The sequence below is a fragment of the Parambassis ranga genome, chromosome 6 (assembly GCF_900634625.1).
Source record: "Parambassis ranga chromosome 6, fParRan2.1, whole genome shotgun sequence".
Taxonomy (NCBI): domain Eukaryota; kingdom Metazoa; phylum Chordata; class Actinopteri; family Ambassidae; genus Parambassis; species Parambassis ranga.
Genome location: NC_041027.1, coordinates 9402905 through 9420852, shown reverse-complemented (window position 1 = coordinate 9420852; position 17948 = coordinate 9402905). Strand labels below are relative to the sequence as shown.

The 17948-nt window shown below is 41.6% G+C and overlaps 2 protein-coding genes across 4 annotated transcripts; one reads left to right on the top strand and one right to left on the bottom strand.

Moving 5' to 3' along the window:
* galk2 (galactokinase 2) lies at positions 1-3953 on the top strand. 2 transcript variants are annotated; one of them, XM_028407760.1, is made up of 10 exons: positions 2-224; positions 678-766; positions 997-1120; positions 1210-1303; positions 1378-1524; positions 1678-1776; positions 1862-2014; positions 2229-2439; positions 2674-2875; positions 3014-3953. In XM_028407760.1, the coding sequence occupies exons 1-10, from the start codon at positions 175-177 to the stop codon at positions 3219-3221; spliced, it is 1377 nt and encodes a 458-aa protein (XP_028263561.1). In that variant the 5' UTR covers positions 2-174; the 3' UTR covers positions 3222-3953. The 2 variants fall into 2 exon arrangements, with proteins under 2 accessions (XP_028263562.1, XP_028263561.1); XM_028407761.1 differs by lacking the exon at positions 678-766 and having other exon boundaries at positions 1-224.
* Positions 3954-4031: 78 nt separating this feature from the next.
* atp8b4 (ATPase phospholipid transporting 8B4) lies at positions 4032-14842 on the bottom strand. Of its 2 annotated transcripts, XM_028407758.1 has the most exons (29): positions 14807-14842; positions 14483-14597; positions 14131-14189; positions 12017-12075; positions 11813-11926; positions 11624-11722; positions 11467-11528; positions 11295-11367; positions 11057-11127; positions 10863-10942; positions 10579-10737; positions 10399-10487; positions 9834-10030; positions 9543-9751; positions 9185-9228; positions 8929-9094; positions 8658-8846; positions 8341-8456; positions 7825-7989; positions 7628-7739; positions 7452-7557; positions 7243-7375; positions 6638-6821; positions 6334-6557; positions 6162-6245; positions 5590-5835; positions 5337-5475; positions 5113-5243; positions 4032-4893 (listed from the first exon to the last, which is right to left on the bottom strand). In XM_028407758.1, exons 3-29 carry the CDS (start codon positions 14159-14161, stop codon positions 4609-4611), a joined length of 3567 nt encoding a protein of 1188 aa, XP_028263559.1. In that variant the 5' UTR covers positions 14162-14189; positions 14483-14597; positions 14807-14842; the 3' UTR covers positions 4032-4608. The 2 variants fall into 2 exon arrangements, with proteins under 2 accessions (XP_028263559.1, XP_028263560.1); XM_028407759.1 differs by lacking the exons at positions 11813-11926; positions 12017-12075; positions 14131-14189; positions 14483-14597; positions 14807-14842 and having other exon boundaries at positions 11057-11123; positions 11624-11703.
* Between the last annotated feature and the right edge of the window lie 3106 nt (positions 14843-17948).

The window sequence follows — 17948 nt, the reverse complement described above, 5'->3', positions numbered from 1 at the left end:
TGAGTGACAGCCTCCTTTACTTTAAAGTTAACTGAGCGGAGCTCCTCCTGTAGAACTGGAGTTCCGTGGCTCGGTATCCGGGATCTTCTTGTGACAATCAGCTGATCGGCAGAGAGGATATGTGGAAACTTTGACAACCAGAGGAGCATCCGTAATCAATACAAGCAAGCACAAATGGCTGCGAACCCGCCAAAGCTAAAGACTCCCATAACTGGCAATGAAAGGTGAGAATTAGCGACGTGTGGTGATCAATGACCGCGGTGAACAGTACTTTCAGGGTGGATGTTCGACACACAGGTGGTTTGAACACATTCATACTGACTTGCTGATATGACAGAAAATTATTGTTTCTAAAAACCTAAAATAAGAATCATTAAAATAGGAATCAGTACCTATCATCCTTAAAGATAAACCTGTTTGTATTTTAATGGGCAAACAAATGATTCATCCATGTCATGTGATCGACTCCAAACCTCAGCTGAATTGAAGTACCGTACACACTTTTCTATAAAAAAGTATTTAGCCTACATAAAGTAGAAGAAGCCCTCCAGTGCAATAAAAAGAGGTCTGCTCCATAAATAAGAACCACAGTGGATGACTGTTGAATATACATTTTAAAACTAACTTTAACACAGTTAATTATTGCCAAATCAAAAACTTATTTGTGTCATCTCCAGGCTGAAAAACCTGAAGCAGACTTTTAAGACAAAGTATGGTGAATCTCCTGTCTTCTATGCATGTGCACCTGGAAGGGTAAATCTAATAGGTGAGTTCATTTTATATTCTATCCATTAGCTGTGTGTAAATTGGGAGTATTACTACTTGTATTATATTTGGTACTTCAGACTGTAGGTGTGAAGGCAGAACTATCTACGGCCATCATCAGTTTAAAATATCTTTATCAATAATAAGAAATCATTTTGTGCTGATATTATCGGGAATATTATCCATAGTGTCCTTCTCACATATCTCTCTCATATTTCGGACATGTGACAGGAGAGCACATTGATTATTGCGGTTATTCTGTGCTTCCGATGGCCATCGAACAGAATATCCTGGCAGCCGTGTCGGTGAATAACTCAGGGAAGATCCAGCTGGCCAACACAAACCCTCAGTACAAGTGAGAAAAACTCACAACCACTACTGATCTTCACTTTCTGTGTTGAAGCTTATAAGCAGGTTGTCATTATGTGTTTTGTCATTTTGCAGTGATTTCACAGTTTCCTGTTCAGAGGACATCGCCATAGACAGAGACAATCCCAAGTGGTATTATTATTTTCTCTGTGGCGTTAAAGGCATTCAGGTAAACTGTCTGTGCACATTTATTAAATACATACTCCTCACACAGTAAGACTATGTTTCTGTGTTTATTTACAGGAGACATTCGGGATCACTTGTTTAGCAGGGATGTCTTGTGTTGTTGATGGAACCATTCCTCCGAGCTCTGGACTGTCCAGTTCCAGCGCCTTAGTCTGTTGTTCAGGTCTCATAACTATGGAGGCAAATCAAAAGTCTCTGTCCAAGGTAAAGTTCTTTATACCTGAACCCCTTTTAATGAAGCATGTTTCTACTGAGGGGAAAAAAATCACATGAATGTGTAATTTTTCTAATATTTAAAGTGGGTTTTGTGTTTAGCTTTTCAGGTTTTGATGCTTTTTATTTATTGTATTCTTCCAGGTGGCTCTTGCTGAGATATGTGCCAAATGTGAGCGCTACATTGGTACAGAGGGAGGAGGCATGGATCAGTCCATATCCTTCCTGGCAGAAAGTGGAACTGTATGTGGCTCCACCACAACCATTTGATGGAAGAAGAGAAGAATGCAAGAACAAACGTGCTTGTGTTTTCTCTGTTTTAAACCAGGCTAAGCTGATAGAGTTCCAGCCGTTACGGGCCACTGATGTCAAGCTGCCAGATGGGGCCGTGTTTGTGATTTCCAACTGCTGCGTAGAGATGAACAAAGCTGCTTCGTCTCACTTTAACATCCGTGTGGTGGAGTGCAGGATTGCAACAAAGGTGTGACAGTCCTGAGCAGCAATTTTAGAATTTGGCATTTGTTGAAGCAATCTGTATTTAGAAACAGAGGAGGGTGTTGTTTCCTTAGTTTTGCCTTCACCTGAGAATTCAAAACACATAATTTAACCAAATAGCATGCTATTGCATCGTTACAGTGGATAAGGAGTTAAAACTTTCTATCAGAGTTAAGAGATCTTTTTGGATGTGACCTCAGATGCTGGCTCAGGCGAGAGGTTTGGACTCAGGCAAGTTGTTGAAGCTGGCTCAGGTGCAGACAGGGCTGAAGGCCTCCCTGGAGGAGATGGTGGCTCTGGTGGATGAGGTGCTGCATCCAGAACCGTACAGCCGAGAGGAGATATGTAAACTGCTGAGCATCACCGAGGAGCAGTTTTCAGCAGACCTGCTGAGCGCTAATACTCAGCACGGTGAGTGGTGTGTGTGTTTGATGCTGGAACATTTAGTCAAGAGTGTGCTCTATTAAGAGAGTTCTGGGCTAAGAATGTCATACAGCTGTGTAACTAAACACATAAGGTCATAGCTAAATAATTGGTTAAATGTCATGTCAAATAACATGTCTCACAGAAGTTCCAGTCAGGCCTGTTCCTTTGCTGACAGCATCATAAAATTGCGACTAACAGAACGTCCTTCTTTTCTCCCAGTGGAACACTTCAAGCTTCACCAGCGAGCCAAGCATGTGTACGGTGAGGCAGCTCGGGTGCTGCAGTTTAAGACTGTGTGTGACTCTGAACGTGCCAACTCCATTCAGCTGCTGGGAGAGCTGATGAACCTGAGCCATGCAAGCTGCAGAGACTTGTACGAGTGCAGCTGCCCGGAACTGGACCAGCTGGTGGATATCTGCCTGTAAGTAAACCACGCTTAGAGAGGCCGCTTGGAATATTATGTTTAACATCTCTTCGTCAAAGATGAGCTTTACTTTATGTTGTCTGCTCCATCACATCTCCACTTACTTAGTGGATTTTTGTTGTTCCCTCCTGTCAGAAAGTCGGGGGCTGTGGGTTCCCGGCTGACTGGAGCAGGTTGGGGAGGCTGTGCCGTCTCCATGGTTCCCAGTGAGAAGGTGGAGTCTTTCTTACAAGCTGTTAGAGACGCCTTCTACCTCCCTGATCCACGCAGAGCAGCAATGGAACCACAAAGCCTGTTTGTGTCCAAACCAGGTGGCGGAGCTGCAATTTTCCTTGAGGGGTGAAATCTACTTCTGTTTATGTCACAGTCGATTTAAAATACACTCACGCAAAGAAAAAAATGACTTCATTCTTAATGTTTTTTTTTTACATTACAACCAGAAGGCACTTGCAATTGATTTAATTTTTGATGTTTCATTTTCTGGAATTTAAACAAATTAAATCATATTTGTTTTTTTAACCATGATGAGCTGCCATGAATTTTTCTAATCATGTAACACTGTTTGTTTAACAAAAAAAATGATAACAATCAGTTTATGCTGTAAAAAATTAATTCATCCATCCTTTATTGACACTTTAGAAACATTTAAAAGGCAACAAAAATAACCATGAAAACTTAAAGATGCTGAATATTTTAGGCATTGTTGGAGCAGCAGCATTTAGTCTCCTAACTGGAACAGTGGTTTGTGTTGTGTAAAGAAAGAAAGTCCTGAATACAGGATCACACACTGGGCTTTACTTTCTATAGGAAAATCAATGTTCCCCTTCATTAGGGAGCAGCAGTGGTGGAGGCTCCGTGGTCAAAGGCACATCCTGCTCTATTGAAAATGCAAGAGTCAGCAGTGAAGTCTGTTCAAAGGCTGTTGTTTTTCAGCCAGGATTTCTGCTCAAATATTTAACATTTGATGGGTCAATGCGATGGATGTTTGATTGATAACTAATCAAGTTTCATACTCTGTAACCGAATGAACATTTTTAAAATGGACAATTTCAAATTACAACATTCTAGTTCTGTGTATGTTGTTTTTAACTACATTCAGGTCCATTAAATGTCAAGGTGATGTTAACTGAAAGCATACAAGGCACAGCAGGGAAAACAGATCACAGAGTTCCATTTTTCCAGTTCAGTGAATGATGTGTTTACAGGCAATATGTCTTTAAAATGTACTAAAATTCAGAAATTAGTAATTGTGCTTACCGTCATATTCAGAATACCGTACTTGTGTTTTAGCATTTTGGATGTAGGTTGTGTGTGCATAGTCTTTATAGGTGGATCTTTTATACTAGGGGGTCATGGCTGCCTTTTCCTTCTTCCTGTCTGACACAGAAGTTTTGGGACAGCTGAAGGGACCAAATGTCTTCATTAAACAGAAAAAAAGGACATGCCATTAAAAAAACAATGAAGGTCAAATTTGGATTATGTGCTGCACGCTGATAAATATTTCTTTAAACTTTGGCAACTCATGCATAATATTGACTAAAAATACACGTACTGCTGTCATAGAGAGAGTTTTGTTTTAACATTCAGAGCTCTCATGAGTCGCACTAGTAAAAAATGAGGTACGCCTGTGTTTTTGAAGGACACTCAGAGCTTGTGCTTGGTCTGTGGGATCCATGCGTGTGGTATCCTGTATACAGTGCATTCATCTGTCCGTCTGCGTGCCGTTTGCTTTAAGATTCTGCATTGCTCTGGTGTCCTTTTAAGGAGACACAAGAAACTTCGTTCTTCCTCTTCAACATATTTTCTATCCATTTGGAGCTTTGTGGTGTTCTTTCAGGAGAGCAAGCAGACGAGACGACGCTCATCCTCATGTTTTTGCCTGAGGTAATCAGCTCTCCGTAGCCCTGCTGGTGGGAGAAGGCATAAGCAGAGCGGCGGGAGCTGGTCCTGCGTACTCGCCTCAGGTTCTGTTCCTGAGGTCCTTGCTTCTTTCTGGACTGCTGGAGATGACGAACCTGAGAAAACACAACACACGTGGACAAGACAAACTTCAACTGATATTTTTTTCAGTGTATTACGATAAGAACAAAAAATATATAAATAAACATTCAATTATCAAAATGTATTAACAAGTCAAATTTAGTTTAGTTCTTGCTTTGTTAGTTTTAAAATTGCAATTGGACGTGGAACAGCTGTTCACTGTTTGTCTCTTTAATATCATATTCATATTGTACCTTATCTGTTAGAGTTGGGAAGAGAACCACTCTCAGGAAGCTGATGACCAGGCCGGGCACAACACACACCACGGTGGTGAGCAAAATGACCAACCACACACTCTTCTCAGATAGACAGTTCTGGGCTGTGCCTAAGAAATAAAAAACACACCGATTTGTGATATGTATTGTTTGTATAAATTGTGCATGTAAATTGTGCATGTATCACATTGACCCAAACTCACCAATGTATGGGAAACTATTGGGGAAAAGGCCAAATATGCCATAGCTTTGCATTGCAAATAATATGGCGAAGTACATCATCAGACTCCCCCATACGAAGAGGTGATTGACTGCTGTCCAGTAATGTGTGTCCAGTCCAACCTGGGAGCAGACGCATCACAAACATGATTATTATTCTAGTGTCAGCCTTTTTTTTTTTTTTTTTTTATTGAGGAGGACTATTTCAAATCTAGTTTGTTCTGTTTTCCATCTCACCTGAACACTCACGACAATGACCAAAGATGTTGCTATGGTGACAGCAAAAGCTTGTTGATCTGAAAAGTGGGAGCCGTCTTCTTTCACCATGAGAGAGAAGGCTCCGTAGGGAATGAAGAAGAGCAGGAATGATGTGGCCATCCCCTGCAGCGTGCACAGGAAAAACTGACGCTTGTTGAAGAGGAGGTTTTGCTGGCCGGGTTTGTACAGGCTTGGGTAGCGAAGGCTGTACTGGTCATTAACATCCTATAGGATACACAGACTGTATTAAGTACAGTTAAACATGATGTAGCAGTGGGTAAGGTAAATTGGTAAATTCATAGCATTGGATTAGTGATCCTAGTTCTACATGAAGGGTTAGGATTTAAGGGACATTCAGGTAACAGAAGCCTACAGTGATGAAATATTCACCTGCATGACTTGACAGTATCTTAAAAAGAAAAACAAAAATTAAAGTGGATAGAGTAGAGTGGATGTTGGAGGCTACTGAACTGAACTGTGAGCCAAATTTAAAAATGAGGAGTTGCTTGATATAAAATTTTAAAAGGCTGCGCTTTATTATTGTCAAGTACCTGATCAAATAGTCCCATTGCCAGTACTGGCAAAGATGTGTAGACTATATTGAAGAGAGTAATGAACCACTGGTCATACACTGTCTGTGGAGAGAGGACAGTGGTGAACATTATTTAATGAGCATAAAAAGAAACAAATTTTGTATTGTGTATACTGTGTTTTTTTTGGTACCTGTGCTGAGAAACCACAGAAGAACCCATACCAGAAGTGCACCAGGGTGAAGGCAAAGTTCTTGTAGAAGAAGTAGCCCAGGAAGTTACACATGCGGAAGTAGGACCAGCGTCCATGAACAAGTAAGAGCCTCTGCAGGTACTGAAACTGAGCGAAGGAGTAATCTGCCGCCAGAACAGCCTGCATCCCCTCCTGCCCACTGATCCCAACGCCAATGTGAGCAGCTGAGGAAGAAATGCACAATAAAGACATTCACTGTATGAACAAGAGGCACATTTTAATCCTGCTCTCCCCTGAGGCTTACTCTTGATCATGCTAACGTCATTGGCTCCATCACCTATGGCCAGGGTGACGGCCCTCTTGTGCCGCTTCACCAGCTCCACTACCTGAGCTTTCTGCATCGGAGTGACCCGGCAGCAAATGACCGTTTTACACAAACAGGCCAAATCCAGCAAGATGAGCTCCAGCTGTGGCTCCAGAGCATGAGCCTGCAGGGAGAACACAGACAACACACCTGTTAAACCTATCATTACAATCCTGTAAAGTCAACCCCCCCGCAGAGGCGACACAGAAAAACCACGCCACAGACACCATGTAGCGTTTTTCGCTGTGCTGTGTGCAACATGCACACTTGCCCAAAGCGCAACAAGGGAGCCGCTCCTCTGTGAAGAAATGGATGTTAATGAAAACATGTAATAGAGCTGAGGGGCCTTCGGCGGCTCTCTGCTCATTATAGACTTTGTTCAGTCAGCAGCAGGCGGAGAGATGCCAGACTCAGCAAACAACAACGCAACCGCCCTTTAACAAACAACAACATGTAGGCATCGATACCAGAAAACAAGCACAACATAGGAAAGAATGATCTTTTCTTCAATATCATACTGTGTGTTTATAAGTTTATCATCTTACCAGGCTGTGTCCATTAATGACTAAGGCATACTCTGCAATAATGGCTTCTTCAAACACAGAGTCACCTGCAGACTTCTCAACATCTCCTGCACTGCTGACTCGACTCAGGCCGAGGATGTGCTCCTTAGCAGTCCTGAGGACAGAAGGAAATAATTAGGCAGATAATGCATTTCTTCAAAGGTAAACTACATGTCTAAATAATATTTCACCTGAGCTGCTGCTGCACCTCCGGCATTGTGTGGCCGGAGATTACAAACACCTCATTCATGTCATCTCGCAGCATGTTGCAGGAGTAGCCGATGTTCATTGCTGTCTCTGAAACACAATTCAATTACAGCAACAGTGTTCTTGTTGAATTCAGATTACTTTGCTTATATTAGGTTACCTAGTTTGTCTCCTGTGAGGACCCAGATCTTGATGTCAGCTAAATTCAGACAGGCAATAGTCTCTGGGACTCCTTCCTGCAGTTTGTCCTCGATTGCTGTGGCTCCTAGAAGCTTCAACCGAGTCAGCAGTTAGGCACGAGTCGGTCGCTAAATAAGATGGATCATTTCAAGAGTGTGAACAGGACATCAATTTTACCTTCATGCCCTGCTCGATCTCCTCGTAAAGAGCAGCCAGCTGATCTTCACGGTTTTCAATTACAGTGCTTGCAAAGAGAAGCTTCTTCATCCAGACTTCAAAATAATCTTCATCCAGGTCTTTGTAGGCCAGAGCTAATGTTCGCAGTCCTTCTCCTGCAAATTCCTGCAAGGAAAACAATAACAATGTTTCATCAATCATTCAGTGAATTCACTGAAACATTTGTGTTTTTAAGAAAAAAAATTAAGAAACCTTTATTAGTCCCACAATGGGGAAATTGCTTAAGGCAGCCCAGCAAAGAGTACCATACACCAGCGAGTACACTGGAGGCTATGCAGGTAAAGTGTCCTGCCCAAGGACACACAACAGTGACTAGGGAGGAGGTGGGATCAAACCACCAACCTTCCAGTTATTGGACAACCCTGCTCTACCACTGAGCCACTGCTGCCCACAGAAAGACAGAAGATTTTTTTTTCAGTTTCATCCAGTCACATTATCCAATCAGATAACACCTACACTGAGGTGTTCTGAGGTAGTGTACATGAGGTCTTCACTGGATGGATCCAAACGGTCAAAGATAATCGTGTCAGCGCCTTTAGAGTAGAGTTTAATCTGACCCTCTGGAGTCCTAACTGTAGAAAAAATAATAATAAAAAAAACTTTTAAGGGCAAATCCTATCAGCATACACACAACTACACACAGCAACATGTTACGCTGCAGACAGCAGCATGCACAGTGTTTATCATATGCATTAATATGTTGTGTTATTGTGCAAATGGTGTCATGTTAACTAACTGCAAACTAGCATTGCTGTTATAAGTGAGGACCTAACCAATGACACTCATTCTCTTGCGCACGTTGTTGAAGTCCAGTATGGCCAGCAGCTGGTAGGTGACGGCTCGTCCCATCTCACACAGTGTGACGGTTTCTGGGGTTCGGGCCCGGAAGACAAAACCGAAGTTTCGCGCAGCGGTTACCAGAGCGCCCTCATCTGGTGACTGAGCCTGGTACACCAAATCTCCTTCAATATAACAGACAAAATAAAAATCATCAAAAAGAGCTTACAATTCATTTGTTTGATCTTACTGGATCATGTGCAGTACCTTCACTCTTCTCCTCTGGCATGACAGTGTGGCACAAAGCCAGCAGTCTGAAGAACTCCTGCACTGCAGGGTCCTCCAGTTTAATGGCCTCAACCAGGCTGCTGTCGTGAAACTTAAACTTTCTGTCGCAGAGAGGATTGAAGGAAAAGTCCACACAGGCTGTTTTCTACAGGGCACACATAACACCAACCCAGGAGCTGTGTTACACTAGGCTGACTACAGAAAGAGAAGAAAGAATTATCTGCAACTAACTTACATCTGTGATTTCCACCTTCTGGTCAAATTCATCATAGACGTCCCCTAAAAGAAGAAAAAGTGACTTATTGAGTAAATGTTCTTTTTGTCTGTTACATCAATATTTTTACAGCTCCAGGAGTTGTTATCTTGGCAGTCTCTAAGTTAATCTGATAATGGACAAAGAGGTACTTTACTTAGGTCAAACAACTTGTACCAGGCTGTAAACATCTTGAAATCAAAGCTGTAGGCCCCCTAATATATTGCAGTTTCTCTGAGCCTCCTTGCTTGCCAAATGGTATGAAACAGGATGCAAGGTGTTTGTTTTGTTGCAGTTTGCAACCTGACCACTAGATGCCAATAAATCCCAGGCTCCCTACCATACGTCTGTCCATTAATGGAGCACTTGCTGAAGACCATGATGTTCTGGGTGAGGGTGCCTGTCTTGTCAGAGAAGATGAATTCCACCTGGCCGAGCTCTTCATTCAAGGTGGTGGTACGAGCTTCAGCTGCAGTGTCCATCTGACTGTAGTACATCTTCTGGTCCCAGTTAATGAAGAAACTGTGGCCAAGCCGCAGCACCTCCACACTGCAGGAGGGTTCGGCATTAGAATTCAACAATATATGACATACATTTTTTTTTAAAGTGAAACAAAGAATGTTGTTCCTACCTGACATACAGTGAGATGGGCACTACTGTGTTGAGAATAATGATGTAGGACCAGAAGGTGAGGAAGCCTGAGAACACAGCACTGCTGTGAAACTCATCCCACAGCAAAAACACTTGAAAGCTTCTGCCAATCCAAGTCTCCCAAACAGTGTTTCCAATCGCCAAAATAACTCCCATACATATGAGGAGGGCAAAGATCTGAAATATACAACAACAGAGATGTCATGATGTAACGAGGCTGCCCACTTGTCGCACACTTGACACACACTTTGTGCCTGATTAGGCCTCTTTTCAGGGCAGTGTTGGTGTGTGCAGACTATGCTCAGTTTGTCTTTTTTGATGCACGCAATACATAAGCAGAGGCCTAATTATCCACAATAAGTGGCCTTTAACTGTGAGACCCAACATGGAAACGAAACATGGAGACATGGAATTAGAGAGAACTGAAACATATTGTTCTACAATATAATACATTTAAAGCCATAAATCATTACAGTGACAACGTTTTTTTGGTTGATCAGCGGACATGTACATGAACAAAAAAAAAGAAAGCAAATACAGCCTACCCACAAAACCAGAGTGTTCATGAGCTTATCAATGCTTGTCCTTTTGAATTTAGTTCGTCCACAGTTCTGCATCAGCTTGGTTTGCAGCCCTGTCAAAAAGCAAAACAGCCATTCACTCATTACTCCAACAGTGATTCATGTAAAGTATGAAAATATAAAATAAAACAAACAAAAAAATACCAGCAAAGATGACCATGCCGAAGCACCACTCAGTGTTTCTGAGTACACAACCGCGCAGAAGCATTTTTTCATTGTCCAGAGGGTACTTGTTCTCTCTCCAGAATAACGTCCCTACAAATTTATCCAGCTTGTTGTTTGGCGGCTCACAAATGACCTCTCCTGGGAAAAGATTCAGTCATCGATTTTCACAGAAAAGAAAATCCCATACACCCAATCATCAGTCTGAAAGTTAATTTAACAAATCACTTGAAGCAGAGATGTGAAAATACTTGGCGTCGTCTCACCATCAAAGTCCATCAGTTTTGATATGTCTCTGAGATCTGAGGTGACGGTCGAAGCCTGCCGAACTTTCAAATTAGTCTCTCTGTTTGAGAAAAAAATGGAAAAGACACAAAGCCAGCCATAAAAAAACTGTGTTCACACCAATGTTTTGTTTGAGTACAGTTTGGTTGCTTTACATAACTCGTGCAGCACTTACCCATCCAGCTCTGCAGTCTCAATATAGCACAGTCCATAAGGCTCGCTGCTACAGAGAAGGAGGATGTCTGCCTGTGTGTAAACCAAGTATGAATCACTCAGTGGTGGAAAAGAAAAGAGACCATAAATCCATTTCTGCCACAGTGTGAGTCTCCCTAAAGTGGCCTCTAGCAGTTTTTGTTTTATACAGGAATGAACATCCTCTAATAAATACTATAACAGTGACACAGTTAACTCACAGTGACAAACTGATTGTTCTCTAGTTTGATGATATCCCCCACACGGACGTTCATCCATTTCTCACTCTGCAAACTTGGAAACAGTAAACACACAAGCTCATAATTAGACCAAAAAGTGTGCCTGATTTTTTCTGCAGCTGGTGAGAAATACAGGGTTAAAGTGGTGAACTACCTTCCCCTGATGAGGACCTGAGACTGGCGGTTGTTGACCTGCTGGTCACTCTTATGTCGGAACTGGAAAAAAAGGAATTTCGGTAAGAAATAAAATAATAATAAATATAAGAAAGGACATAAAAAGAGGAACAATCAGAAGAGTTGTAAATACTAACATAGTCATCTGAGGCATCCTTGACAGCTGTGATTACCAGCACCAGAACTAAAGGCACGATGGTTGTGAACCAGGACAGGGAGGATATTTCTGGAATTAACTATTGAAAGAAAAACCCCAGTTTGTTTCACTTAAACATCCGGAGAATGACAGAGTAGATTACAGCAGCAGTAGCAGCAGTTCCTTCTACCTGTAATAACAACAGCACTAAGAAATAAGCATTCGCCACCCTCTGGAACTGCTCGAACAGGTTGACGGGCAGGAAGGTGAAGATGTTGTACTTGGAGGTTTTAATGCGATTGTCCTGAAATATCACACATGTAGAAAAAGTGATGATTAAATACTGTACAGACAGCAGTAGTTAGCATGCAAAGACACCATCAGGTATACTTACGGCATAAGAGAATTTTTCATTGTAGTCCCGAGCGTTGGCTTTCACACGGCGTTCCTTTTCTGCAGACACATCAAGAAATTATCATTCACAAGACTGTAATTTACACACGCACCTTTTCTAAGATAATATGTTCCCACACACTTGCACATCTAGTGTTAAACCCCTGGTTTTCTTCAGTCTGTTTGCCTTGTTTCCTGTTTCTTTATTGAAAGATAACTGGACTACCTATTCTCTATGGGTAAAGCTCCAAAAAAAATCTACCATTACCTGACACTTTAAATGTGCAAAATAAAGGTTTGTAGTCAGAGTAGGTTGGTGTTAGCCTTTCATTCAGAGTAACTTGAAATGTAAAGGCTTTGTTTTCTAGGCTTAGAAACATCATGATATAAAGTAACTGAAATGTAGTTGTCAGTGGAATAAAGACGATGTTCCAGTGACAGTTTTGTGCCTTTGTCACTGCTTGCTTTTTCTTGCATGCATTGTGCAAAGCCTTGTGATTAAGCGAAAAGAGACAGAAAAACCACAAAAGTGAAACTTTCAGCATAATCACCCAGATGACCTGCACCAACAAAGCAGCCTGACAGCTGTGTACAGACAGGATCATACACACTGGAACAACAATAAGTTTTAAGGCATTCGGCCTCTGTACACCACCACATTTAATCTGAAATGAAACACTTATATGTGAGTTTAGTAATTCATATATAATGGAAAGACATAAACAATTACAAACATAAGGATTGCCTTTAATACTTGGATGAAAAAATCCTGCCTGTCTGGATCCCTTTCTGGTTCATGTTTAATTCCACACTTTGCACACCGACTGCATTTCTTTCTACCATGTGGGCCACACCTTGTACTTTTACCAACAATCAACTAAGGTATGCTTTAAATGGTCATAGAAATGTTATTATGAATCCTTCAACATCATGGAAAAGTAAGCTGGTTTGCATGTTACTGCTTGTTTGTTTAATCTCTATAAAAACCAATGTGTAAACCCTGTTTCCATAAACTGTGTGTGATCCTATCTAAAAGCTGAAGTAGCCTTTGTTTGCCGTTGTACCTGCTGCCATGCTACTATGGTTGTTTTACACATGCCTCGCTTATGATGAATGAGCCTTCTGTCTGTGATATGTGGACGTAACTTAACCATCTAATGTGAAGTAAAGTTTCAAACAGCAGCTCTCTGGCTGAGCCTCACCTGCGACAGGTTCACTCTGCCTCAGCACGCCCTTCTTACTCAACAACCAAAATCTGCAGTTACAAGTTTGTCAGACATCACATGGCTCACACATCAAGGTGATGCGAGGGTCACGATGGAGCTTTCGTCATGCGGTCTTATCTGTTTAATACATTCACAACCAAAACAGCCACCCACACAATGATGAAGCCGTTTAACAAAGGGGTTCCAAGTTTTCACACACAGCAGAGCCTGACGGGTAGCTGCCAAAGGAGGTTAAACCACTGCTGAATTATTCATTCAACACACCTGCACAGCACTGCAACAGGATAGACACGACCAACAACTGAGGTCATCCTGCTATCAGTTACTACGACTATATTAATTATTAATATTGTTCATTGGCATCAGCCTGCTTAAGCATTTAATTAGGAGCAGTTTTGCATGAATTTCAAGGCTACAGAGTTTCTCAGAATTTCTGTCTTTGTTTTGTTTTCATAGAAACTGTTGAATACGCCTGCAAGTCTGAGCAGGTCACAGTGAAATGATTCAAAGATGCTCCAGGGCATGTTTTACACCATATACCTCCTGAGTCTTACTCTGATGCAGGAAGCATTTAGGTGATCTGTTTCAACAGCTGTAAGACATCTTTGTCACATAAAGGATGTCGGCACATCAAGGCCGTAGCACATGGCAAGGTCCCTGCAAGGCACAAGGTCACATATGAAACTGATAACAGGATGCAACGAACATGTGAAAAACACAGGACACACAGGTCAGAGACAGAGATGAGGAGGAGAGAGAGATAGGGGCTACTGTATAAAGTTTCATTTCATCTCTCTGCAAGCACCAAGGGAAGACACAGGATCTGCATCCTGCTTCAAACTGCATCCAGGTTTATATGATTAATCCTTGACTGTAGTCTTCTTCTTACCAATATGAGGATTTCTCCTCCAAAATGCCATCTTCTCCTGGGACCTCCCCACAGTTTCCCTGTGAAGATTCACATTTAAAAGTGAAATGTTAATCTCCAACATGAAGCTCACATCACAGCGTCCTTACTGTTCACACAAGCAACTTTTAAACTATTGTGTTGTTAGCAGCATCAAAAGGAAAATCCCCAGTGAACTGTCTCCTTAGCAAAATATCCCAGGTGAGCAGCAAGGACCCCGGGAGAGTATGGAAGTCCATTTCTTTTTAAAAGAAACAGTTTGTCATCATGTTGGTGTCATAAATCCTGGTCTCATCAGCTAATAACAAAATGGATGCAGACACATCCTTATTACCTTTCACAACTTTGTCACAGACGCAATCTTGTGTTGTCTCCATGTATCCTGTCGTTCAGTAGGGGGCTGGTTATTTATTCCAAGCACCGCATTCCGCAGATCTTCGCAGTGAACGCTGCGAGTAAAAGAAAGAAAAATCATCAGAGCAGAAGCTGTTCTTCATTCTTCAGCTGCGGTGAGTAATGCTGAGGGAAGGACTGCAGGCGGTGTGGGCAGTGGAAATTGATCAGCCAGAAAACAACCATCCTCATCCTCATCATCATCATCATCAACGGAAATCTGAGGAGAAGCAGTGAAATCATGTATAGACTGGGGATCACTCACCGACAGCGACGACATGCAGCTGAGGATGGAGTCTTCATCGACAAGAGGTGGAGGTGTGCGCGCCCCCGCCCGTGTGTGCAGAAAGAGGGGGGGGGGTTACTTTAACGAAGACAAAACCTCACTAATTAGGACTCTAAAGCACAGTTTATTGGTTTAAAATGTCGCTGTTTACTCTCATGATTTCATAATCCAGAAAATAATCCCATCCCTCTTCAGTATTAAATCACTAACTGATAACAAGTGTTCCTATGCCTATACATAAACCGCCAACAGGTTTCTGATTTTTTTTTTTCTTAATGTTTTAGACTGTTTTGCCTCCTATAAGTCTATTTCAAAAGTCATCAATATTATTACTCATTTTTCTTTCAGTTTTCACAATTTGAGTACATACAGGTCTGGTTTCTTTTATTATAGCGCCCCCTCCTGGTGTCTCTGTAGAAGCCAGAGTAGCCTATACTGCAGTGGCCCCCATGCATTCAGTCCAATTAGCATTGACAGCATCTGTAATACAGATGAATATCAACATAAAAAGGTCTAAAATGTAAAGATGTTCCTGTTTTGGATTCATCAAACTTTAAGTAAGTCAATGATCATTAGTTATATTAGTTTATAGTGATATTAGATATTTTTTTTTCTGAAATCATATCATACTTTATACTGAGCACAGTGCACATGCATACTCCTGGGAGCCAATTTATTTCATACACCCTATGAAGTAAGAATATACTTCTACCAATCACTAGAAAAGCTCAAATCAATGCAAATCAATGTCAGGTCTTAAATGGAAACTGTCTCTGTGTGCTGCTGTATATATAAACTTAGTAAGTTGATCCCTGGCAACCACTAAGTAAATCCTATAGGTTAGCATTAGGAAAGAAAAGGTCAGTTCATGGGATGTTTGGAGTCCAACTCAGATGAATGGAGGGAAATAAGTATCCATTTTTAATCAAAACATTCATTCATTTGCTTTATTAGTGACCACAAGTGTTTCTTATTTGTTTTTAGGACAGATGATTTCTCTTTTTCTGTTGCTGGGTGGATTGTTGGCACTAAAGAGAGCCCTGACACCCAGCCAGTCAGTTTTGGTTTAGCAGACAGGGTTGGGCAGTTCAAGAGTCCTGCATCACACTATAATTACCAGTATCAAAGGACAACCATCTTCAATAAAATAGGCACAACAAACCAGACTCCACTTATGTCTACACCAGCTGATGCTTCCAGAAGCTATAAACTGAATTACTATGGGCTATGGGCCCTTTTACAGCTATACCCGGCAGGGGCGTAGATTTGCTTTTGACTTTATTGGGGACCCAAGATTCCAACAGAATTTAACCCTTTTGCGCCGGGATCAAATTATTGGTGGGGACACGTCACCTCCGTCCATGCTAAAACTACGCCCATGATACTCGGTCATCTCTGCTATATCACAGTGATTGTGTCAGTGCTGCCATTAAACTGAGCCAAAGCTTTCAAAAGAACAAAAAAACTGTGGGAAAAAAAAAACAAATTTTATTAACTCCAAAATGAGGAATCACGTCAGTCTGACAGTGTATTTGCTGTGGAAAAGGAAGCCCTTGTGCTGCAGATTGACATATAGTTGTAATATAATCATCACTGGTGTTTTTTCTTAGATAAACAGGTGTGCAGAGGGAAAGGCTGGCCCTGCAGAGAATATAAAACCACCTGCTGCTATCATTACATGGTGATTAAACTGTTTCTTTATGACATGGCAGCTCATTCTCCAATTACACTGCAAATAGTGAGGGAAATGTAACAGAAGCTGAAAGCTATAGCTTTGTTTGTAGACCCATTTCAATGAAATCGTCTGTTTGCATGCAGCTGAATTAGAGTTGGATGAGTGCATCAAGCTGAGTCATCGTGATGAAAGCATTTTGGCTGCAAATAGCCTTTTTTATCTTACAGACACAAACATGTAATCTGTAGGAGTAGTAAATATAAGTACATTTATAAGGGACACGATCTGTGAGCTGTATACAGTGATGTTAATGGAAATTATTTTCTGCATTGTTTACAATAAGTACATTGTATTTAAAAACAAGATAGGGCAGGTACAGTGACAGGTTTACTGAAAACATGCTGGTGGACTACGTGCCGAGGTGTACGCACGTACCTAGTCCTAAACACGCCCACCTTGATGAGTGGCTCCATTTAAAGTTATCTAATCTATCTAGGAACACAGGGAGAAACGAAACGAAAAAGTCCATTCGATCTCGACACCAGTTCCGTCCGTCCCCTGCTGGGAGGGGCGGCAAATAGGGGTGGGCGAATCGATCTAAATATCGATAGTATCGATACCAAAGTTGGGATCAGTAATTACTCGATACTAGCGTGATGAGATCGATATTTCTGTGGAAGTTTCTCTTCTATACCTTCAGCAACTTTACTCGTATTTACTCGCGGTGCAGACAGCGCTCCTCTCTCACTCTGCTCAGTGCGCAGGCACACCCCGCCCCTCCCCCTCCTTCTCCACTCTGCTGGAGCAGACGGAGCTCCTGATTGGCTGTAAAGTACGGCTAGAATCATGGAGACAGCAGAGAGGAAGAGGAGCGCTGTTTGGAGTTATTTCACAGCGACAGACGAGAAGAACAAACTGCTACTTGTGAGGTGTGCAGGAAAGCGACCTGCCACTGTGGAAACACAACTCATTTACACAAACATAAAGCAGCAGAGCCCAAAGCGGAGCTGCAGAGTAAACAGAGGGAGGAGGAAGAGGCAGATCCCCAAACATGAACCAGAGACAGTGGTCACTGACAAAGGCTTTACTGCACAACACTCATGAAGATCCAGGTAGATGATTTAAAGAAGTGAAGGTTTAGATTGAGTAATCTGCAGCATGAATTAATGGTGTCTTTCTGAGTGCAGTGATAAGACATGCAATTTTAGCAGAATGACTTAACAGTCATCATATCACCAGCTGAAATAAATCTTGTTTTTCTCAAATTCCAAAATACATCTAATAATGTAATTATATAAGTTTATATAATGATATGTATTTCAGTATGATTAATATAATTATGCTTTGGTGATAACTGTTGAAGGATCTTTATTCTTCATATTTAGGCTCCATGCAGGTAGGTGTTAAACTTTTATAAAAGTATCTTAGTCATGCTGTTTCACCTAC

Bases quoted from the DNA above. Each gene is read 5' to 3' on its own strand.
- galk2 (XM_028407760.1), top strand. From the start codon at position 175: ATGGCTGCGAACCCGCCAAAGCTAAAGACTCCCATAACTGGCAATGAA. The intron at 225-677 runs GTGAGAATTAGC...TGTCATCTCCAG, and splicing joins CCCATAACTGGCAATGAAAG to GCTGAAAAACCTGAAGCAGA. The intron at 2,876-3,013 runs GTAAGTAAACCA...CCCTCCTGTCAG, and splicing joins CAGCTGGTGGATATCTGCCT to AAAGTCGGGGGCTGTGGGTT.
- atp8b4 (XM_028407758.1), bottom strand. From the start codon at position 14,161: ATGGCATTTTGGAGGAGAAATCCTCATATTG. The intron at 11,529-11,623 runs GTTAGTATTTAC...CTTTTTTTCCAG, and splicing joins AGGATGCCTCAGATGACTAT to TTCCGACATAAGAGTGACCA. The intron at 7,740-7,824 runs GTAAAATTGATG...ACTCGGTTGAAG, and splicing joins AGATCGAGCAGGGCATGAAG to CTTCTAGGAGCCACAGCAAT.